Source organism: Triturus cristatus, chromosome 2_2 (genome assembly GCF_964204655.1).
Source record: "Triturus cristatus chromosome 2_2, aTriCri1.1, whole genome shotgun sequence".
Classification (NCBI taxonomy): Eukaryota; Metazoa; Chordata; class Amphibia; order Caudata; family Salamandridae; genus Triturus; species Triturus cristatus.
Genome location: NC_140582.1, coordinates 433,900,168 through 433,922,132, shown reverse-complemented (window position 1 = coordinate 433,922,132; position 21,965 = coordinate 433,900,168). Strand labels below are relative to the sequence as shown.

Sequence of the window (21,965 nt, the reverse complement as noted above, 5' to 3'; positions counted from 1 at the left end):
AGGTTTCCATAAGTGACAGCAAATCACGGCCAAGAATACAGCAACTACCGCTATCGCTGATCCCTCCACATAAAGCTTTAGGGCATTTTGTGTGGTGGTCTCTTGGCCCACCCACATAAGTTGGCGTACCGTTGTTATCAAGAGAGGTGTGGGAACTGTGGGTGGTAAGAAATTTGTGGATCTCCAAAGGTTCCAGAATTTTCCTGCGCAGTAATGTGTTTTTTAGACAAATTTTGAGATTTGCAAGGACTTCTGGATAAAAAAAAACCTGGTGAGAGCCACTCAAGTCACCCACCATGGATTCCCCCATGTGTCTAGTATTCAGAAATGTGCAGGTTTTCTAGGTTTCCCTAGGTGAAGGCTGATCTACTCCCGAAAATCCAAAGCTACCCACTTTGCAAAAAAAGGGTCCGTTTTGAGTGGAAAAATGTAATGTGTCCATGTTGAGTTTTGGACCCTTTTCTGGCGCAGACACTAAGCCTACTCACACAAGTGATGTGCCATTTTTATCAGCAGATCAGGGGGAATGCAGACTGGAAGGAAGTTCGTGCCCCCTCACAGGTTTCAGAACTTTCCATCACAGAAATGTGGGGAAAATGTTTTTTTTGTAGCCAAAGTTTGAGGTTTGCAAGGGAATCTGGTTAACAAGAAAATCTGGTGGAAGCCATGCATATCACCCCACTTTGGATTCCCCTAGGTATCTGGATTTCAAAAATGTACATGTTTGTTAGTTTTCCCTATGGCCACCTGAGCTAGGTACCAAAATCCCAGCCACCATATTGAGGAACAAAGGACAGTTTTCAGTGGAAAAATACGATGCGTCCATGTTGCATTTTGGCCCATATCCTGTCGCGGGCACTAGATCTACTCACACAAGTGAGTTACCTTTTCTATCGGAAGACATGTGGGAACATAGATTAGTAGAATATTTATTATTACCAATTGGATTTCGCTTTATTTGTGCGTTTCTGAAAAATGGCCTTTGAATCCCATGCCAGTATGGGTACCCACAAATTAAGAGATGGCAAATAACCACTGGTCCTAAATGCAATATCTTGTGCCAATTTCAGAAATACGTTGGGTTCCTTGAGACCCGTTTTTCGCTCTACATATTTCACCATATGAATTGATCTGAATTTCCAACACAATGAAAAAACATTGTACGGTGCAGCTCAGTTGTTGGCTCTGGGTACCTCGGGTTCTTGGAGAATCTACAAACCCTATTTATCACCGCAACCAGAAGGGTCTAGAGCATTGATACTCAAAGTATGGCCCGGGGGCCGCTTGTGGCCCTCTTGACCTTTACATGCGGCTGTTTAGTTGCTGAGCACTAATAGTCAGAATTTCTTTTTAATAAACGGGGCAAGCATTTGTTAACCTACAAATAAATGTTTGCTCGTTTATTAAAAGTTTTTTTTAGACCTTCTGACGCAATCTCCGACCCACCCAGACCCCTATTGCCACCTTGCTACCATCAGCGCGGCCCTCGGTCACACCACAGAACGTACTTTCTGGCCCCATGGCAAATGTTTGTGAGTACCTATGGTCTAGAGGATGTAATGGTATATTGTTTTGTAAATCTTCCATCATGACAAAAAGGTACAGATGAAAAGGTCAGAAATGGCAGTTTTTTCCTACTCATTTTCAATATTTATTTTAACAGTTAGTTTCTTCGGGAAACCCTTGCGGGATCGATGTACACATATGACCCCTTGTTGAATTCTGAATTTTGTCTAAGTTTCAGAAATCTATTGCTTGATGGTGACTTTAGCACAGCAAACCGTTCATTAACACCATTTTTACGAAAAGAACCTAACACTTTTATCCATAGCATTTTTTCCTATTTCTTCCCAAAAACTCAAAATGTATGCCTCCTGGGGAATTCACATTCTCTGGGCAACTTTAGAATCTCCAGGATATTGGGGGGGAAAAAGGATGCAAAATTTGACAAGGATACCTTATGTGGAAAAAAAGGAGCCCAAAACACAGACTACCAAAAAAGGGCTCAGCGCTGGGGGTGGGTTGGGTGGGGACGATGGGGGGTAGGAGGGAAGCCCCAGCAGTAAGGTGTTAAGAAAACCCCCTTCTCTCAAGTACACTGTCTTGATTGTCTCTTATGTACAGCACTCTGTTGCTATCCCCACCCCTCTATGATGTACAGTGCTGTTACTTCCCAGCTCCGTTGGAGCTATTTATGTCCCTATACACACAGACCTATTTTGAGATGTAATAGAAATATCTTGAATCACTGCCTTATAAATTATGTGGTTCCACTATATTATTACATTTCACGGTAATTTCATATTTTTCACACTCCCACTAGAAATTGACCTCAAAATCTCCTTCTTTTGCTCCTTTACAAGAACGCATAATCCAGTTTGATTCACATTTTTAGGCTTTAGCCTCTCAGTCCCCAACAACGAACTGCAAATATATACGAGTGCAGTACTGGTGAGTAACGATTATTAATTCAAAAGACATTCGGAGATTTTGACCAGGGCCAAATATTTCATTAAGTATACAAGAAAATTTTGAAACTAAACTTACGTTTCAAAGATGGCAAACACAAACAAGACAACAAAGAACAGGATGTTCGATGCAACCACAGCAACCTGGTCAATTGTCCCTTGACAATTACCGACCATTTCACTGTTATCTGTCAAAAAGAAATAAACATGAAATTAAGTATGGTAAGGAAACTACAACAACAATCGTTAACGCTGTTTACAACAGTGTATAAAAGATGTACAAGGAAAGAGAGCATCTCAAGATCTTAAAATGCAATCCATAATAGCATATTATAAACTAAATGACAGAGAAAGGATACGTATTGATGACTCCATAAAGAAATCACAGTGTCCCTTCTTTCTCTGTATCATAAATTATCTTGAAGCAATTGGCAGGTTGTGAATTACATGGGAAATTAATGGAAATATCTTCACCACACACACACTGTTGGGTAATTACAATTTACAACGAGCAGGGCCTTTGCCAAGAGAAAACCTCGCCTATACTAGGACTCAACACTGCCACAGTTGTGGGAGCCAGCGCTCATGCACCAACCAGCCGGATTTGGATTGTTTTTCTGGGAGTCAAAAGCATGCGTACATTTAGCTTGTTTATGTGATCTATTTAATAGTGACATGGACAATACTTATAGCAGTGAGCACGTTCTCTGATCCATGAACCAGCTGAAGAAAGCATCCTGATACATGGCTAAATAGTGGCATGTGTCAAGCTACTTTTAGTAGTAGGCTCATCTAGTGCAATGTAAGCGCTTTGTGATCGGTTTATCTTTAGGACAGATTTTGAGTAAGAAGATTTTTAGTGGTTTCGAGATAAAGTTGTGTGTCGACAGCGTACTGAAAGATTCCGATGTTATTAACACAACTTTAGCTCCCAGTGGTTCCATATAAAGGTTGAAGATGCTGGGTGGATTGGATGAATCCTTGAGGGACGCTGCAGTAGATGGGGACCTTCTGGGATCTTCATCGTGAGCCGATAGAGGTTGCCAAGGGAAAATGGTGCAATTAGGCAGGGCATGGTCAGCAAAACCCAAACATGTTTCCAAGTTTCTGATCAATGCTTGATGGTTGACACAGTGGAAAGTAGGTAGGAGCTGAAGAAGAATCAAAATCAGGAGGCAGGGGTCATTTTTGTCATTAAGAAAAGGGCATCTCTCTAAGTGCGGCAGCTTGGGCTTAATTGTGACTGGGACAGTTGCTGCAGGTTATTCATTAGGATCTGAACCGCAGTAGGATGGCGACTGCTTCACAATTACTTTTTCCTGAGAAATAAACATGGATGGATGGTAGTCGGCAAGGTAATCTAGGTCAAGTTTAGTTTTGTTTCTTCAAATTGAGAATCTCTCCTGTTTGGAGTTCGTCCAGGAAAGCTCATTAGCAGAGTGAGGCATTAACAATGCTGCGGAGGATGTAAAAAGCATCTCCATGAAGAGACTTCCTGGTGAATGAGGGCAGACTATTGTCCATAGACGTTGGCCTTGGGTGTAGTGTTAATGTCATTTCTGTGTGCGTGGGAGGCTGAAAGGATTAAGTAATGCAGGATTGTAGGGGGCGTGGATTTCTGCCTCGTGTTGTTGAAGTGGGAGCTCATTTGCAGATTTTCTATGAGAAACGGTTGATAGTGTTAAACTTGCCAACTGATTGTAGGGGGATTTATAGGGGACAGGGTTCCAAATCTTTGTGGGCCCCAGTTGTTACTAGCATCTGTTTAGAAGTTGAAAAAAATGTCCTCAGGGAAAGAGAGAAGATGGAAGCTCCAGCACATGGCACCATCTAGTGATTTTGGCAACTATCTGCTTTGTCTTTAATAAAGAGGCTTCCTTAAGAATTTATCAATAGATTCTGAAGTACAAGCACGGGGTTCTTAAAAAAGCATGGGGTCGGGGGGAAATTTCCCCAAGTGCTCCCCCCTTCTGATGGTGGCATTAGGTCATGTGTTAACATCTAATGATAGTGGTAACGTCTTTGTGAGGTTGTGGAGTTAATTTTGAAGGGGGTCAATGACAAAGTCTTTGAAAGAGCAGTAAGGCCCTTTTTCTCTTTTCGCTTGGTCATGATGAAAAGGTGTGATCTGGAGGATGGTGTTCGGGGTGCTTGGAGAGGTTTGAGGGTGAGACTGACACAATGGGTTTAAGGGTGTTCCATATGAAGTCTGTGAGTTTGGTGATGTGGTAATTGAGATCCAGAACTTTGAGGAGTGTGTTAAGAAGTTCTTTCATCATCTTGGTGCATGAGGCACTGGGAAGGTTTAAGTTGCTGAGGAAGAACGAGGGTAGTGCAGACTGGAAGCAGAGATGATGAGGTCCGATATTTCTTTGGCGAAGTTCTTGTTGGTACTCAAAAAATCAAAATCGGGAGTGAAGAGGAAAATGGTAGAATCGTCTTCCTCTCAATACTTTTTCTCAACACAAAAATCCTACCGTTATATTGCTTGATGCCTCAAGAACCTTAAAGGTTCTAATCGTAACGATGGTGTGGAAAAAGATATTAAATCCAAAGCTCCTTCTCGTTGCTGTTAGAAGGGCAATCCTATTGAAATTGTAAAATACCCCTCTCACACTGAAACCTGATTTAGTGTCATGCTTCATCATTGGGGTCTTCCCGTCCCTCTACAGGCCGGGGCGTACTACGACCCACGTAGACGCGGGAGCACTTATGTTCGTTGTGGGAGTTATGTGTAGTACATGGGGAAGTAGGGTCGCGAAAAAATAGTGAATTATTTTAAAAACAAATCCCTGACTAGTGGAAAAAATAACTTTATTGCCTTCCCTAGCTGGAATCAGTAAAAATGGGGAGGTGTAGATGGTGTACTGTAATGAGTCACTTTCTACAGGGTCAACATGTTTCAGAAGCCATCCCCCTGGCTTACTTCCTCAGGACGAAGAAGTTTTTGTTGGACCAGAGAGTGCCTGTAGATAGAGAGGAGGCTGAGGCATGATGCTCATGGATAAATGGTAGATGAGCAGCTCAACTGACATCAGAGTTGTATGGTTAATAAGAGTGGAGGGTGAGGAAAGCTTGAAGATGACTGCAAGACTTCCTTCCGTCACGTAAGTGCGGTCTATTCAAGATGTTGGCTTTTTTTGCCTTCCGGGATGAGGACATCATGAATGCTTGTGAATGAGGGTCTGAGCCACGTTTCTGTAATAAAGACTGCACCCAGGTTATTATGCATTTCGAGGTCAGATATTTATTCTTAGCACGATTACCTGCGAGTCTGAGCTGGACAGTTATACTGTAGGAGGAATGTGTGGGTGCTATGAGTGAAATGTGGGTGTGCTTTTCACTGTCAGTGGAACAGCAGAGATGTGCATATGAAGTCTGCATTTTAGATTGTGTAAGGGGAATGCTGTAATATGTGTGAGGCACATGATGTGGGTAGGTTACCTGAGCGGAGGATGATTCGGCTGTGAGGTCAAGAAGACCCAAACAGGAGATGCCTTTTGCTTCAGGTGCTGTTTTCTGAGGACCCCCCAACCAATGGTACACCCTAAGGGTAATACTGAAGGAGAATAGAAGGCTTCAGATTGACAGGGCTAAGGGAGAGTGGTGACATCACATTACCTTTGCCACCCTTGTTGTCCGCTGAGGTGAAATAGTGGTACTCTGTTGCAATTAACTGAGAAAAGCCGAAAAGCCTTATACAAATATAATACAGCTAAATATACCAAAAGAGCAAACCAGAACATTCTTGTCACAAAGAGGGACAGATATTACCTTCAGTTCTGTGTTAAGGAATGTGTGACAAAAATGGAAAATGTATGCAGAGTTCCTAATTCTAGAATTTTCAATTCTTACAATTATAATGTTTAATTTGTTTAAAAACATCTAATTACTATTATGAGTTTACAAATGAAGATGGTGAGGACGAGGTAGTAAAGTGAAATCTGTTTGAGTAGATGAGGCTTGTCAGAGCAGATGTGGGGAGAGCGACTGAATGGGTGGGGAAGAAGAGGGGTACGTGGCTGCAGGGTGATGGTGTGAATAGGAGCAAGATAACGGATAGGGCATGAGTTAACAGGAAGCAAGTTAACCCAAAATGGATGGGACAAGCGAGTAGAGGATGTTATAGTGTGAACGTAGCAGGGAGGTATGGATGAGAAAAGATGAGAGCAGGGTATGTATTGCCAGTGAGTTACAGTCCTTTGAAATACAAATGAGTGGCGCTTTCCAGAAGTGCAGGACTACAAACTAGCTACAATGATCTTTGCTCTGGTCAAATAAACATTAGTTCTTCGAATAATAAATGACCGCAGAAAGAGCAAAACAAGCATTGAAAAGGCAATAGGTCTCGCCTTTTATTAAGTTAAAGCCATTTGCTTTGCTATACAATACCATTAGCAAAACAAATGGCTTTAACTTAATCAAAGGCGAGACCTATTGCATTTCCAAGCACTTATCCTGAAAGCATTCCTTATAAACACATATAAGTACTTTCCTATTATCATGAATATCCATCTTTTAATAGCAGGCTGCACCAACACACAGAGGCTAATTTGGCTGGTATTTAATATTCTCCGCAAGTTTCTTTGGGTCACAAATTAGTGTTGCGCAACACCTTGTATGACAAACACATTGTGGTGCGAAAACGTCGTCTTAACCATGCAGAGCGAAGCCAATGTAAATGGAGAGAAATTGCAAAGTGCTCATTTAAAAAAAAAAAAAAAAAGCTTGCCTCACTAGTATACTTACGTCAACAGCCTGCGTCAACAGCCTGCCCGGGTAAAATTCCTCTTCTGTTGGCCTCCTTGATGCACACTTGTCAGCCGCGTTAAACAGGGAGAAAAGCTCTTTGCCCCGAGTCCACTCTCCCGAGGTCCGCGCAACACAATTAAAACACCGCGCTCCCGTCAGAGCGAGCGACGGGGCTCCGGAGCGGCTGGTGCCCACAGCAACGCACCAGCAGAGGGCGCTCGCTGGCCTCTCTCCCCTCACAATACTTTCTCGCTCTTTGCCAAATAGACGACAATGTTAAAATCTAAACACATTTACCAGCTGCTGTATCTTTTAAGTCACCGAATTTAAATAATAGATACACTTTCCCACTTAAATTCACAGTTACCGTACACACCCCTACAAAGCATCTAAAAGAAAAAAAAGTGTTAGTAAATATTAGTAATATAGCTGGGACGGTTCTTAGTGATTTTTCCTAAGTAAAATACATTTACAGTTACCGGACACAACCACGCAACGCATCTAAAAGAAACAAGCGCAGTACCGCAAAGGCAGCCGCGTGTTTATTTTCGCATCGCGAAAGTAAACACGCGGCTGACTTTTCCAAAGCCGAATGAGAAGAAAAAAGTGCATAGGGACTAATGAAGGGGAGAGTGTCACGCCGTGAGTAAACGATCCAATTCCGGTGGGCGGGGCCAAAAGGAGACAAGTCGGCAACAAGGAGGGACTAAGAAGCCTCCTTTTCAATCGTGAGCCTGCGTTTTGCATGGAGGATGACGTCAGTGAATGAAGAAGATGGGCGGGGCTTCAACTCCGCCTTCGAGAGCTTCGAAATCTGTATTGATTCCAAGAAGCCCTCGTATGACGAGAGCAGTGCATGCGCTACTTTCGCCAGGCCGAGACCTAAAAAAAACCAGAACTGCAAACACAATGGCTAGAGTTTGTCTTTATTTCACCTTCATATGGGAGATATTTTCCACTGTGAAGAAACTGTTCCTCGAACACATTTTTTGAGGTGCTCCATAGTCACTCTGTAAAGAGATTTTCTCCTGCCCGTAAGAGGAGTAAATGCCAAACTTTCAGGGTCTGAAAAGTTCCTTATGTGGCTTGTGAATACCCATAAATGTGTATGTTTGTGGATGTGACGCCATTCAGCTCCCACAGCCAGATATTTACGCACATGGAAAGCTCTATGTATGTACATGGTTCCTAAACATTATTTAACAAGTTCTCAGGAAACGAGCAGCTACCACATTCAAAACTCATTAGGTGCTACTAGATTTGATAACTAAATCAATAAAAACACATAGGCAATTCATGACCACCAAAAAAAATCAAATGATGGGACGACTACATCTGTTTGTCTGTAGTGGCGAGAGCGAGCATCCCCAAATGCTACTTTCAGCCAAAACACTAAATACAACAGACTTCTGCGACCACAAAATATAAAATTGTATGTGCAAACAAATTCTGACAGCTGGCTACTGGAAGAAAACATCTAAGGGCAACGAGTAATCGACACCACCATGGGGGACAGTGGGATTAAAGGGGTGAGGTGAGTAAAACATAGTTCTAGGAGAAGAAGTCGGGCGGGAGGTTCAGGGAGGGCAAGGCGCGCTCAGCTAGTGGTACCCCTCGCCCTCACAAGGATATCCTGTATCAATCATGAGCAGTGGTGTCATATCAACAACGTATTAACGTCGAGACTACCCCATGCTGTGTAGATCATAAAGAAGCTAGTAATCACAAAATCAGGTCTGGGGAGATTAAGTGATGTGCCCAAAACCACAGGCTGCTGAGCAGATGCCGGGACTTGAACCCGGATCCCAGTTGCTATGTCGACAGCTAAGGCACTAACGCCACGATCTCTCCCTATCTAAGGAAGAAGGCACGCCAATGACTTTAAGGGGGCTGAAATAAGTAGGCGGGTCTCTAAACCGGGCATAGCCTAAGCGGTTTAGCTATGAATCATTTCCAAAATGCCTGGTTTATGTAATTAAGGACATGGCTTAAAAAGTAAACTTAAATCACAAATTCAATTCACGCTCTTGACCACTGTTCTGTAGAGTCCAGTGTTTGACGAGCAAGTGTTCTGCGCACTTTTATGACCCAATGTGACTGACCGACACCTTCAAAAAAACGCTGTCTGCAGTCTCCGCTCCAGTGCTTGCAATTATGCACGTGATTAACAGCTACCCACAAAGTGAACTCAGAGATACAGAGACTCGGCTCCATATTAGAACAATATGCTGCACGAAAAAAACTATAGAAAGAATATCCTGGAAAAAGCAAACGCTCAAAGAATGCACGATCAAGTAAAACAATTGAAACGTAAACAGGTCCTGCATCCTTGAGATGTTATGCCTTAACCTTTGTACAGTTATTGTTAAAAAAAATCGAGGAGTATCTTGGCTGTAGCATTAAGTGCACGAGGAACCGACAGGGGTCTGTTACAATGTCAGTTTTTAATGACTGGCGGGCTAAGAACCAGAGGGACCCACTCCACTTAAAGCCGTGGTCACAACATTTCCTTTGAATTGACCTTTGAGTCTCAAAGAAGGGTAATGTTGAGTGATTCTGAATGGGCAGCCGAATGAAATCCGTGGGGATGAAACTTTATCAGAAAAGAACGGGTAAAGGCAGACAAGCCGCTTGCAATCGACGTGGGATTGCCCAACGCCGGCCCCTTCGACCACTGTGCACGTCATACTCTTCCGTCTTGAAGGAAGAGCACCACTCACTTTGTGGTCCGTCAAGTTGCTTTCCACAAACGGTGAGTAAATTGCAAACGTGTGACTGTGAGGGTCTCTTGTCTCCAGAGGAGAGGTGGAAATAGAAATGAAGGCCGAAATAACAACAGGCAACACTGAAAGCCTCTTTGTTCAGCAAAAGAGGAACAGTCTTCTGGTAGGGTTTTGTTTTTTGGGAGATGTGAACTCTGAGGGCAACCAGCGACGTCTGATTAACCAGCAGCGGCAGCATGAATGTACAGTTGCCAGCAGGGGGCGGGAGGGAGAGAGAGAGTAAGGGAAAGAGTGAGAAAGAGAGAGGGGGGAGAGAGAGAGCGAGAGAGGGGGAGAGAGAGAGAGAGAGAAAGAGAGAGCGGGAGAGACAGAGAGAAAGAGAGAGAAAGCGAGAGGAGAGAGAGCGAGAGAGAGAGAGCCCGGGAGTGCTGCGTGCGTGTGCATGCAGTCTGCTCATTTTCAAGCACTGCACTCGTGCTTGTGGAGCGCCCCTGCTCGCTCACGCAAGGTGGATGCCGCCACAAGTGTCTGCTTGAAAATGACCAAAGCGACGGCTAAAGGTCCTCCTAAGCAGCGCATGCGCGCCGCGTAGGCGAGACCCTCCTGTTCGGAACTCCCATATCTGATAACATTTCTGACCTATGATCTCGAATCTTTATCTACCAGATGTTTCTATCAGCCTACATGACACGGACTCACAAATGTAAATATCACAGTTAGCTATTCTCCATTTGAGTGGAGAAGTAGGGAAAATGGCAAGGACTCAAAACCACTTCAAAGAAAAGGAAAGTCAGTGGGAATGTTGTCATATGCATACTATCGATAGTGGGAGGGCGGAATCATTAAAGAAATGGAGGAAGATTAAGGACAGAGCCTCCCAAGAATGAATTAAAAAGCATAATAATAATGGCAAGAATGTTAATATTAATAACTATACTCTCCTCTATTACAATTCTATTCCAACTATATTCTACTGGGCATGAATGTGGACATGAATTATCAGCATCTTACATCAAGGAACTGCTCACAATAATCTTGGCAACTCGAAGTCCAATGACCTCAACAACTCTAGTTCAAGCCCTAGCCATACACTGCCAGTGAACAAGCAAAGGAAAAATATCCACCCAATGGATACATCTAAATAAATATATAGGGAGGTCATCGGTGAGCACAGAGCAGCGTATGTCCAAATATATAATAAAGACGGACAAGGAGAAAAACGGAATGTGGAGGATTGAGATTAGGTACCTGAAGAAGATGAAGAATGTACAGAAATATTAGCCAAACTGAGAAATCTAATGAACCAAAAGGATTTGTCCTCTCCCACAATAGCTCTGGGGGCTGACAGTCAAATCAACTAGGTCAGAGAAGCAGGTGGGTTAAAGATCGACATTGGGCAGCTGCAATTAAACTGATGAGAATATAAAGATGGTGAAGGTTGATGAATCTCTGAAATCCCCGTGGCATCAGGAAAGCAATTAGCTCACAGCGGTCTAATCAACCAGCAGTTCAAAACACCAAATCTGTTGAGAGTAATAGGACTTACATAAGCATCATTCTTGGTGAAACAGACAACACAGCGTCCCACTTTTACCTACAAGAGAGTAGGAAGACCCAACAACTTAATGGGCCAGCCAGGAAGATAGACATTAACAAACCAACAAAAGAGGGCTAGTTCCTCAGGTTAGTAATGAACTATTATAGGTCAAGGCAGTACTCATCTGGAGAAGGAGGGCTAGTCAAAGCCCCTGGGGTCACTGGCAAGATGCACCAGAAAAAAGCTTGAATTATTAATTCCAACACCTATATCTGAATGCAATCGATTATTCTGGGGTCAAAAAGATGAGCAATTATCAGCTTTCCTTGTAGATTCGTTATCATCTTTTAAAGGAACAATAGAAGGAGAGTAAGACTCAATGGAACAACCAGCAGAATCGGAAAGGAAAAGAGAAGATCAAGGCATTTGTATGTTTTCTTTGCTACCCAACAAAAGAGTGGGTGTGCGGGTAAGAGGAACGGAACCACAGATAAAATAATGCTACTGGTGGTAACTGACTCAGACTGTGCCCTGGGCCCTGCTAACCAGGCCCAGGACCAGTGCTCTGATGAAAAAGGAATATGGTAATTGGGTATAATTACAATTGGCAATGACAGACCATTATAAGTCCCTAGTATATATTAAGGCAAGGGAGGGTTCAAACTACCTATAAGCCCCTAGTATGTAATAGGGGTTAGAGGCCCAGTAGATATGCTGCACTGGAGAGTACACTGCTGTGTTGCCTGCTGTAATTTGTAAAGGCAGCCCTGCTTTGCAGACGGTCTTTAAAAGTAAATGATATGCAATTTTGACTTTTGGAATTAAAGGTACTTCCAAAGTGGTAATCTACTTGATAATTACATATAACATCCCCCCTATGTGCCCCAAGGGTGGGGTGCCATGTAACTATAAGTAGAGATATTATAAAAGGTGTTTTATATGCCCTGGTGAGGGAAAACTGCCAATTTCGTTTTTCCTTATTGTAGATTATTAGCTCCATAAACTACCATTGGAACTGGATTTCAGGTTCATCCCGCTGAAAGCTCCGGAGCTCCAGACTTCCAGGAGTTGACATGGGGATCCCACTGAACCAAGCCAGCAAATCCACTACGATTCTGACCTGACGAAGTGCCTTGCTCACAGTCGAGAGAAAATCTTCCAGAAACGTTTCTAAGTGCGATAGTAAAATTTGGACTGGAGATTCCCACATAGTGTATACGACCAAGGCTACATGCAGTCGGCCTCAAACTTTGATTCTGTCCTGGTCAAGTGTGACCAGATGTCCCAAGTTGGCGCAATATGTTTTTAAGCACTAGAAAGTATTTCATCTTTAAAAATTCATATCTTCAGTTCCCTATATTGGATTTATGTCATTTTGATGTCATTGTATAAATAACAATATTTCCTATTTGAATAAATTGGTGTGGGATTTTTATTGTGTGTCTTACTTATTCAATGTATTGGTGTTTTTAAAAGTTTTACATACCAGTCTCCTGAGTTAAGCCTGCCTACTCGCAGCCAGCTACCAAGGGTGGAGCCAGAGGCTAATGTATTGAGACCATGATTGGACCTTGGTGGCCTTATTGCTAGTGGTAGGGGCGTACTTACCCCTACTAATAATCCACCTTCCAACACTACCTGAATAAAACTAGAAGAACTGTAAAAAGTAGATCTAGTTAATTCCCGATATCCTCCAGCAGATATTGGATACTGTACAAAAACCCATCACATGCAGCAGAAGATGGAAGGAAGGAAGAAGTATCAAAGCCACTGTGGAAGACTGAAGAGCACAAATGGACAGTTGTGCACGTGATCTTACAGAAATGGAAACCAAAGTAAAGCAGGCAAAGAGCAGATGTGAGACACGATACACAGACTGCACCAAGATAAATGAGAAACTGGAGCATAAGAGAGAAGACACTGAAACCTGGTCAAAAAAGTTTAATTTGAGATTTGTCGGGATACTGGAAGATGCAGAAGGGGTGACTAATCTACAGATCTATTCAAGAAATCTGATAAAATAAGTATTGCATATTATGCAGAGACCCTCAGCAAGGAGAGGACAATTGCCTTAACACACCTAATGTCAATTGACAACTCAAACCTGGAAGCCTCCCTTGAATAATCATAGTGTAATTCCAAGATTAGAATCTAAGGAAAGATTTTGGATAGGGAATACATACCCTTTACCACCCTTTGTCATTCAGGTATTTCCAGATGTGGCATTTGAAAGTGTGTAACGAAGGAGAAAAACGAGAAACCCTACTCTGGATTTAAAAGGAATAGGTGCACAACTTTGAAATGTAAAACAGTCAAGACTGAAGATGCTGTGGAAAGTGAGCTTTAAGACACTATGTCCCTGATTACAAGTTTAGGTGCTATTTATTGCACATGATAAATAACGATACCACGAGGTACGGTATTTATGGTGTGTGATAAATAACACCCATCACGAGTTTGTGGGGACTAACATGCAGATTTTGGTGTTTAACGCACAGTAAATACCATACAATTTCCTCTGTTAAATTTCGTCAGGTTTACCCTGCCAAAAGATAACGACAACTGAGGTATTTAACGCATCCAATAATTATTGGATGAGTAATATACAGTCAAACATGTAATTCTGACACCTGTTTAACCACAAGTTGGAATTTACCAGCCCACTCATAATCAGGTCTCAAATTAAGTAGCAAAAGCAATCTTGTTCTCAGAGATCACAGATGGGAGCTAATGTCTGAATAGTGAAAAGAATAGAGGAAGAATATAGATTAACCCAATCAATACAAATAGAGAATTTAGTTCAACATCAAATAATGGAATTATTTAAAAAACTACAGACAAGTTGCAATTTCAGTTCAGGTATTTTAATAACTAGAAGCAATGTACCCTGGTGAAATTTGTATCACATTTGAGTAGGCACACGCGGAGTTTGCACTGGGACCAGGGCACTTCTTGCACCATACTGGATTGGCTGAGGTGGCCAAACAGACCTGGCCCTCCTTCCCTGCAGCGCCTGGAGCCACCCACGTGCCAGGGATCCTGCTGTACTGCGGGGCAGGTAGGCATCTGATCACACAATTATACAAAGCAATGAGGGTTGATGTAGCGGATAGACAGCTGAAGGCTTGCACAGCCTGGGATGCCGACTTAGGGACCTAGCTGGAAGATGGGAGGCTGGGCACAAGTTTATGAGCTTATTCAATTAGTATCAAGCAATGCCCACTTCAAACTAGTACATTATAATTTTCTGCACCACACCTATCTGACCCATAGGGATCTCCATTGTATGATACCATCTCAGCCAAATGACTGCCCTGGTTGCGGCACTCAAGGGGTTGGCTTCCTTCATTTGGCCTGGGACTGTTGGACAGTACAGAGTTACGGGACCCGGGTGGTGTACGAATTACTACGGATAACATATCTAAGAATAGAGTGAATGCTCCACTGCGGTCTACTGTAAAACATTAAAAGACCCAAAGGTTGCAAAATGGCGTACAAATTTCCGCAGTTGGAATGGTGCTGGCTAGGAACAGGGTTGCCATCAATTGCATGGGCCAGTGTGTCCTTGAGATACAACACTGGCACAGAGATGTAGCGGAGGGGTCCCTAGCTGAGGCAGTCCATATGGAGGCCAGTAGATAAGATGATAAGGTGGGTGAGGAGCTTGTTGCCGAGCGAAGCTTGTGTGATAGGCTCCTGAACCCCAGCACCGCCCGAGTAATGGATGCTAGCGACAGCTCTGACTATAATGAGGAGTATGGCCATGAGCCTGTGAAGGGAGCAAACACATGAAAAGAGTGATAATCATGGGGAATGGGTAAAAGTTAGAGACTGCCTTAGGAAGATGCATGGGGTAAAATGGTAGAAGGCATAAAAACAAGAAATATTAGAGATAAGGGGTGAAAAGCTGAAGAGTGAATATTGATGATAAAATATAGATGCAAGTACTCAAGCATGACATTTAAGTTCCATTAAAGGGACAAATAGTATAAGGATCAGGGAGAAAATGAAAATTATATCTACATGGGGCGGACATGTGTCATCTAAGGCTTATGTTAAGAGGGATAAAAGGGCACATGATTATAGGCAGAACAAAATCAGGGGGGCGATAATACTGAGCCTCTGTAAATGGAAACGTTATTGAAAAAAGAGTGCATTCAATCTCAAGTGGTGAGGGAGAAGCCTCTCATTTATCCGCTCTGCAAGGGGATAGAGGCATCAAGGGGTGGGGGAAGTAGAATAGGGTGGTAGGAGAGAAAGAATAGGCTGGGAAAGTAGGCAGGTTAGAAAGAAAAGGGGGGGTCAGCAATCAATAAGCATCACTCAATAGTATCACAGAGACATAAGCAGCAGCATTATTATTGAGGCTGGGAATGTTAAAGGCATAAATTATAAAAGGAGACAATTACTTCCAGCTAAGGAAATAAAGACTATTAAATTGGGCATATATTGTCTATAAGAGGCCTGAATTACGTATTCCAAGATTGGATTAGGCATAGCAATATGTTCAAAACAAGAATCTATAGTTAAGAGTGGCTATCTCATACCAAATCTCCATACTGAAATAATCTCTTTGCGAACAGATAGAAGTCGTAACTGGATTGTTGTCACTTTTAGGCACAACCTTTAATGTTTTAGTCTTCACACTGCATGGAACAAGGATAATCTGATTCTCTTTCAAAAGATTATTCATGCCATATGGGGAGCTATGGAGACCTCATAATAACATGTGGAGATCTAAACTGCATATCAATAGTACCATGCAACTGATATTAGAGTAAAATGTACGAGTAAGTTATGTGGACGAATTGAATCTTTAGTGAACTCTTTCTATCCAGAGTTCTTAGCCCCATGATGGGTCCTATACATTTTTCCCTAATTCACACCAGAAATGTCCAAGAACAAGTTACTTACCTTTAGTAACTATCTTGATAGGAAATGCTCTGTCTGACTGTAGATGCTTCACGTAAATCCATTGCAGGCGCCAGATTGGATCAAGAAAAGTTGAAACAGCACTCCTGTGCTGGTAGGTGGCGCTTAAGTCTATCTCAGTGCTGGGATAATTCCAGAAATGACATCGCCGGAGCAATATTAACGCCACCTTGGTGTACCAACGCCAGTTCCTTGCCTATTTGTTTCCAAACCCAAAGAAGCATAGAAGAGGACGACTATATTAATAATTCATTCGATGCACCCAGCTGATATGGGACCTTATTAATGAACCCAAAACATTCATCAGAACGGCGAGGCGTGGGAGATCAGTGAATAAACTACAGGTAGACAAAGTATCCACCAGAAAGGTCATTACTGAAGGTAAGTAACTTGTTCTTCTTATGGATACATGTAAGACATAAAGGGTAACCAGTTCCTCTTTTATAGCATATATGGCATGGGCAAGGAAACTATCACTGCATGCCAAGGGGTCTTTGTCGCTGAGAGATCTGAATTTCAGATCGTGTTGCCCTCACACACCTTTTTAGGGGTGTCATGCTTCATCATAGGGCGCTCCTCGTCGGACCGGCGCTGCAATGTCCGACGGGCCTGGTGGCAACTTTGGCGGAGTTCTTTTGATCTGTAAAAACGCCGTATGTGAAGTGTGTATATGGGCAGTCAGTGCTATGTGTATCTTAACGTGAGTAAGTGATTTAAAAAAGGCTCCAGGTCTGTAGAAACTCTTTATTCAGTCTTAGAACTGGGTCTCAAATAAAAGCAGTGGGGCCACCTATAGGGCTTAAGGTACCTTGGTGGCTGCTAAGTGTATATCAGGTCGACATGTTTCGTGTCTTGGGGGCTCCAATATCGAGCGACACTTCATCAGGACCTAAGGTGTATCATGACGAATCTGGTTAGAGTACATCAGACAAACTACGCCTCCAGAGTTGGGGGGCGTAATAGAGACAGAGGCGAATCCCAGATGGGTACATCACCCACCCTTTCAACCTAAGTCACAAATTGGAGACAAAAGGGGAAGGGGGAAGGAAAGAGGACAAAGAAAAAGAAAAGCGACATGAGGAAGTATACTTCAAAGTAGGCGAGAGCTACAACAAGGTGTAATTTCAGCATAGAGTGTCTGAGCCCCATTATTAATGGTTGTGGTAAAGGAATAATAGTGCTATTTTTATACATAGGTTCCCATCACACAGGAAAGGTCCTGGACGAGGATATACTGTAGGTTAAAAGCATGTAGGAAGATTAAAACTGAAAGAGAAAGAATAATACGCATACACTAGCCCCAGGTGTCAACCCAGTCAAAAAGTGAAATTTCATGCCATGATGTGCAACACTACATCAGGTAAATAAAGGCAAAGTGATTGTCTTACCTATAGTCAGCAAGGGTTGTGTAACATGGAGGAGGGGGAGTCAATCCAATATATTAAAAGGTAACCAACTGCAGTAATAGAAGGGAAGCAAAGAAAGGAGTAGTTAAATCTTAAAAACGATCTAAACAAGAGTAATAAGAGTGGAAAGCGTCAAGACCATACCCGTTGAGGGGCATGTATTAAGGATTACTATACAAGAGTCTTGACTGAGGTTATGCCGGTACTCAAAGGTAGCACTCGTAAAACTAAAAAGAAAAAGAAACTAAATCTCCAAAGTAGATCCGTCAATCCATGTGACAAGTAGCAAAGGTCCGAAGTGTGGGGTTTGCCGTGTCACAGGAGACAGGGGGGGGGTCACCATAACTGAAATTCCAAGGACGTGTCGTTGGACGTCCCAACAGGATTCCCCATGGGAATCCAAACATTAGCGAAACTGAGGGGTGGGGTTCAAGCGGTAAGCGGAACCAAAGCTCCGAAGTAATCCGATAAATCAAGCCCTGCTAAGGATGTCCGCAACGTGGATCAACGCGTGTCAGAGAGGACGCGTGTCAGAGAGGACGATACTAGGGGATAAAAAACACTCACCAGCTATGTAGAGGGCAGGATCTCCTCATACCAGGGCTCCCCCGCTTCCGAATTAAGATTGGGCTGTCAGCGCTACAATTTTGTATCAAGCCCTCTGGGACACTGACCACCTTCAACGTACGTAGTGACGTAAATGGGGGCGTGGTCGGGCGCCATCTTGTCCCCGGGACACTGCCTGACTCCATAAACAGAGAAGTCAGGGAAGTGCCAAGAACACTTTCGAAAAAACTTTCTAAAAACCGTTGTTTATATATAGAACAACTATAGTAGATAAATGGGTGTTTTGATTGTGGAGAGGAATTGCGCAAACGTCAGATACCAAGCTGGTTGGTATTCACAGTGACATATGAGGTCAGCAATTATACAAAATGAAACGTGAAGGATTGGATATCAAAAAAATATATATTATAATGCAGATAAGTGTGTAGTGGAACCACTTGATCAGTTGACCTGGTAGTTCGTATGTCATGTGGTGTAGTAAGGTTAGTGCATGACAAACATAGTTAGTACACACTTAAAGTATGGAACCATGCATTAGTGGTACCTCTTCTGGTTTAGTGTCTGGTCTGAATCTCCGACCAGGGAATGGCATCGTTCAAACCCTTCTTTTGAGTGGACAATCGGAAAATCCATCTTTGTTCCGTCTCAAACAATTTGTTTGTTGACCAGTTGGTATTACTTTCAATTATGGATACTTCTGCTTGCTGATTCCTTACCACATGAATCCATACCAAAGAAATACTTCCCAGGTGGTGGGTCTGAGGAAATAGTTAAAACAAGAAATTCGGTATAATGGATCTGACAACGTGGCCAACCCTGCGTACCTCAGAATAAAGGCAGTCATTTCTGGTAAATATGTGGTTGAAATCCATGTAGAAGCCTGACAGATGCCCAGGACAGGAGCACCTGTGGACAACACAGAAACACAGCTTTTTCACTCGGGGAATGGGTCCTAATGCCCCTTGGAAGCTCCTTCTTGTCGATGGTATGGCAGATCTAAATATACAACAATGTCCACCTGGAGAGCATGACTCTTCTGAATGGCCCTGCTCTTCCTAGCACGGACACAGCCAATAGGCGGCTGATCATCCATACGGTATACAAGACCTGCAGAGGTAGAAGCTCATCACCCTATGAGGATCCATGAGGTGGAGCCTTTCCTCCTCCTAGGCAGGAGAAGGAAACTGGTAGAATGAAAGCAGGGTTGTAGCTTGAGCTACGGGGAACGGGGTCACCAGTTTTGACAAATATGTGGATTGTTCTCAAAACCAGCTGGTCCAGAAAGAATTAAACGGAGGATGAACATAAAGCCTGCAGCTCACTATGTCGCAGAGTAGAAATAACGGCAATCAGAAAAACCTTTTGATTGTCACAATCACAAAGGACAGCTATGCAATGGCCCCTACAACGATGAGAGCAGATCCGTCCTGTGTGTGAGTGGGAGAGGAGGAGTCATGGACAAGCGAATCACATGCGTACTACACCCTCTCTGGTTGTCTGGTGAGACAAAGATCACCTGATCATGGCTTGATCGGGATAGGGGAACACATAGTGTAGAGGATAATTCCACCTTAGACAAATTGAATCTCACAAGACTCCCTTAAATGAAGCCTGGAAGGCATAAAACACTTGGCAATGCTTTCTAAAGAGAGAAATGACCACCAGAGGAGTACTCCAGAGGGCAAAGATGTACTGAACCAGCTGACTGAAGCCGCCATTTCTGGACAGCAAAGGGGGTGCCTACTGAGGTTATAGGCCTTCACTTCAGGGAGCCCAGCAGATGGTTCATTACCAGCCAGCTATTACAAGCCTGAATCCAATCTCACAGCTTCATAGACTCTGAACACAGCTTATGTGAACCCAAGACACCCTAATTGCTGATGTTGATGTGTCATGGTGAAGTTGTAAATAAGGACCTAAGCTGTCCAAACATGGATGCAGGCAAGAAGGCCTTCAAGTGTTAGGCAGATCTTCTGAAATTCTAGCAGGCAGATGTAACAACTCACCTCTGTTGGAGACCTGGGCCCTCCAGATTTGCATTGCACCAAAGAGTTGAAGGCATCCGTCATCACAGTGGTCACTGCTAGCAGTGGGGAGAAGGGTCTTCCACAAGTGAGATTTCCTGTCAATGATTATCACCCAAGATTTAATGCTCTCTTTGGGAAATCCGGATTTTGTCCTTAAGCACACTGAAAACTGAGACACCACGAAAGGGCATGCCTGGCTCAACGAGAGTGAGTGATCAGCAGGATACAGAAGGCAAGGGGGCAGGGGAGAAGGAGGAGAAAGAAAAGAAGGCTGTTCCTGCTTGCAATGATCACTGGAACCAATGGGCTCCATTTAGCGGTGCAGGAACTGATTTGAGCGATGAATGGGCTGGGAAGGTTTCAGTTACTGAAAGGCTGTTTCCCAGGAAAATCTGCCAAACCTGCTGTATTCCCTATGAAATTGGTAAGCAAAGGAGACCAGTCCCAGAATCTATAATCCATACCCTCATTGAACCTTTCAAGGTTAGAATCAGCCTTCCCCCCCAAACAGGCAGGTACCATCAAATAGCATTTCTATTAGGTTAGCCTGGGCCCTCTGTGAGCACACAGTGGATCATTGCGAGGCTTGTCGGATTATGTCTACGGAAGAGCCCACTGAGCATTCTACAGAGTCTAAATTCACTCTCATGATTTGTTTGTTCACATCCTGTCTGGCTTAGTGAAATGATCTCTGAATAGGTAAGGGAGATTTTACACTACCATCTGTGTGGGTTGCATTTCAGAAACAAAGGGCAGGGCAATCCAGCAAGAAAACTTTCTTACTCAATTTTTTTGATTCAGGGTCCAGAGGAGTCGTAGTGAATGAGATACGGTTCTGCCTGAACCAAAATCATGCTTGCACTACTAGACTCTCCTGGGACAGGCGGGTCTATAAGAACATGGGATCCCCATTTGCAGAGTGATGGTGGACGGGCAACCTGACGGATCACTGCTGGGGCAGAAGTAGACTTTTCCAACACTACTAGGGTAGGCTCTACTGTTGCTTCATAAAAGGGAAACAGTGACTCTAATTCTGAGGATGCTAGATACAACATTTCTGTGAGGATGTTTGCCTTTTTTTTCCTTCCATGGCCAAGGGAAGGATAAGTTACTTACCTGTATTCCTAGTTCTCTTCCATGGGTATACTCATCAAAGTCATAAGCACTGAATAGTCCCGCCCACGTGCGGGGACCCCGGAGCAATAGCCAATAATATGCATATATCTACATATATACATATACATAAATACCCATATATATAGATAACATGCATATATATATACATATGCAGCCTGAAAACATGTTACTAGGCTCAAAACTGCCACAATTGCATTGTAAATCTTTGTACATTTGAGAAAATAAAGACATACAAGTCATGATATACTTATGATACATATAAAGAAAACTGCTTTGAGTTTGCTTTAAAACACACAACCGTTATTTTCAAAAGGTAAAGAGGCAAGATCATAGAGGCAGATTAGCCTAGAAAGGCTGCATATAGAAACAATTGGAAAACTGGCGCCGTGCCTTTAAGACGTTCAGGAACTCCCAGG

General features: G+C 43.1%; 1 protein-coding gene across 1 annotated transcript in view; it reads right to left on the bottom strand.

Moving 5' to 3' along the window:
* The window catches only part of MFSD8 (major facilitator superfamily domain containing 8), a 212,570-nt gene that overhangs the window by 18,455 nt on the left and 172,150 nt on the right, over nucleotides 1–21,965 (bottom strand). Inside the window, exon 8 of the mRNA XM_085641529.1 lies at nucleotides 2,548–2,656. Within this exon, the coding sequence (XP_085497655.1) occupies nucleotides 2,548–2,656 (109 nt within the window). The remainder of the gene's footprint in view (nucleotides 1–2,547; nucleotides 2,657–21,965) is intronic.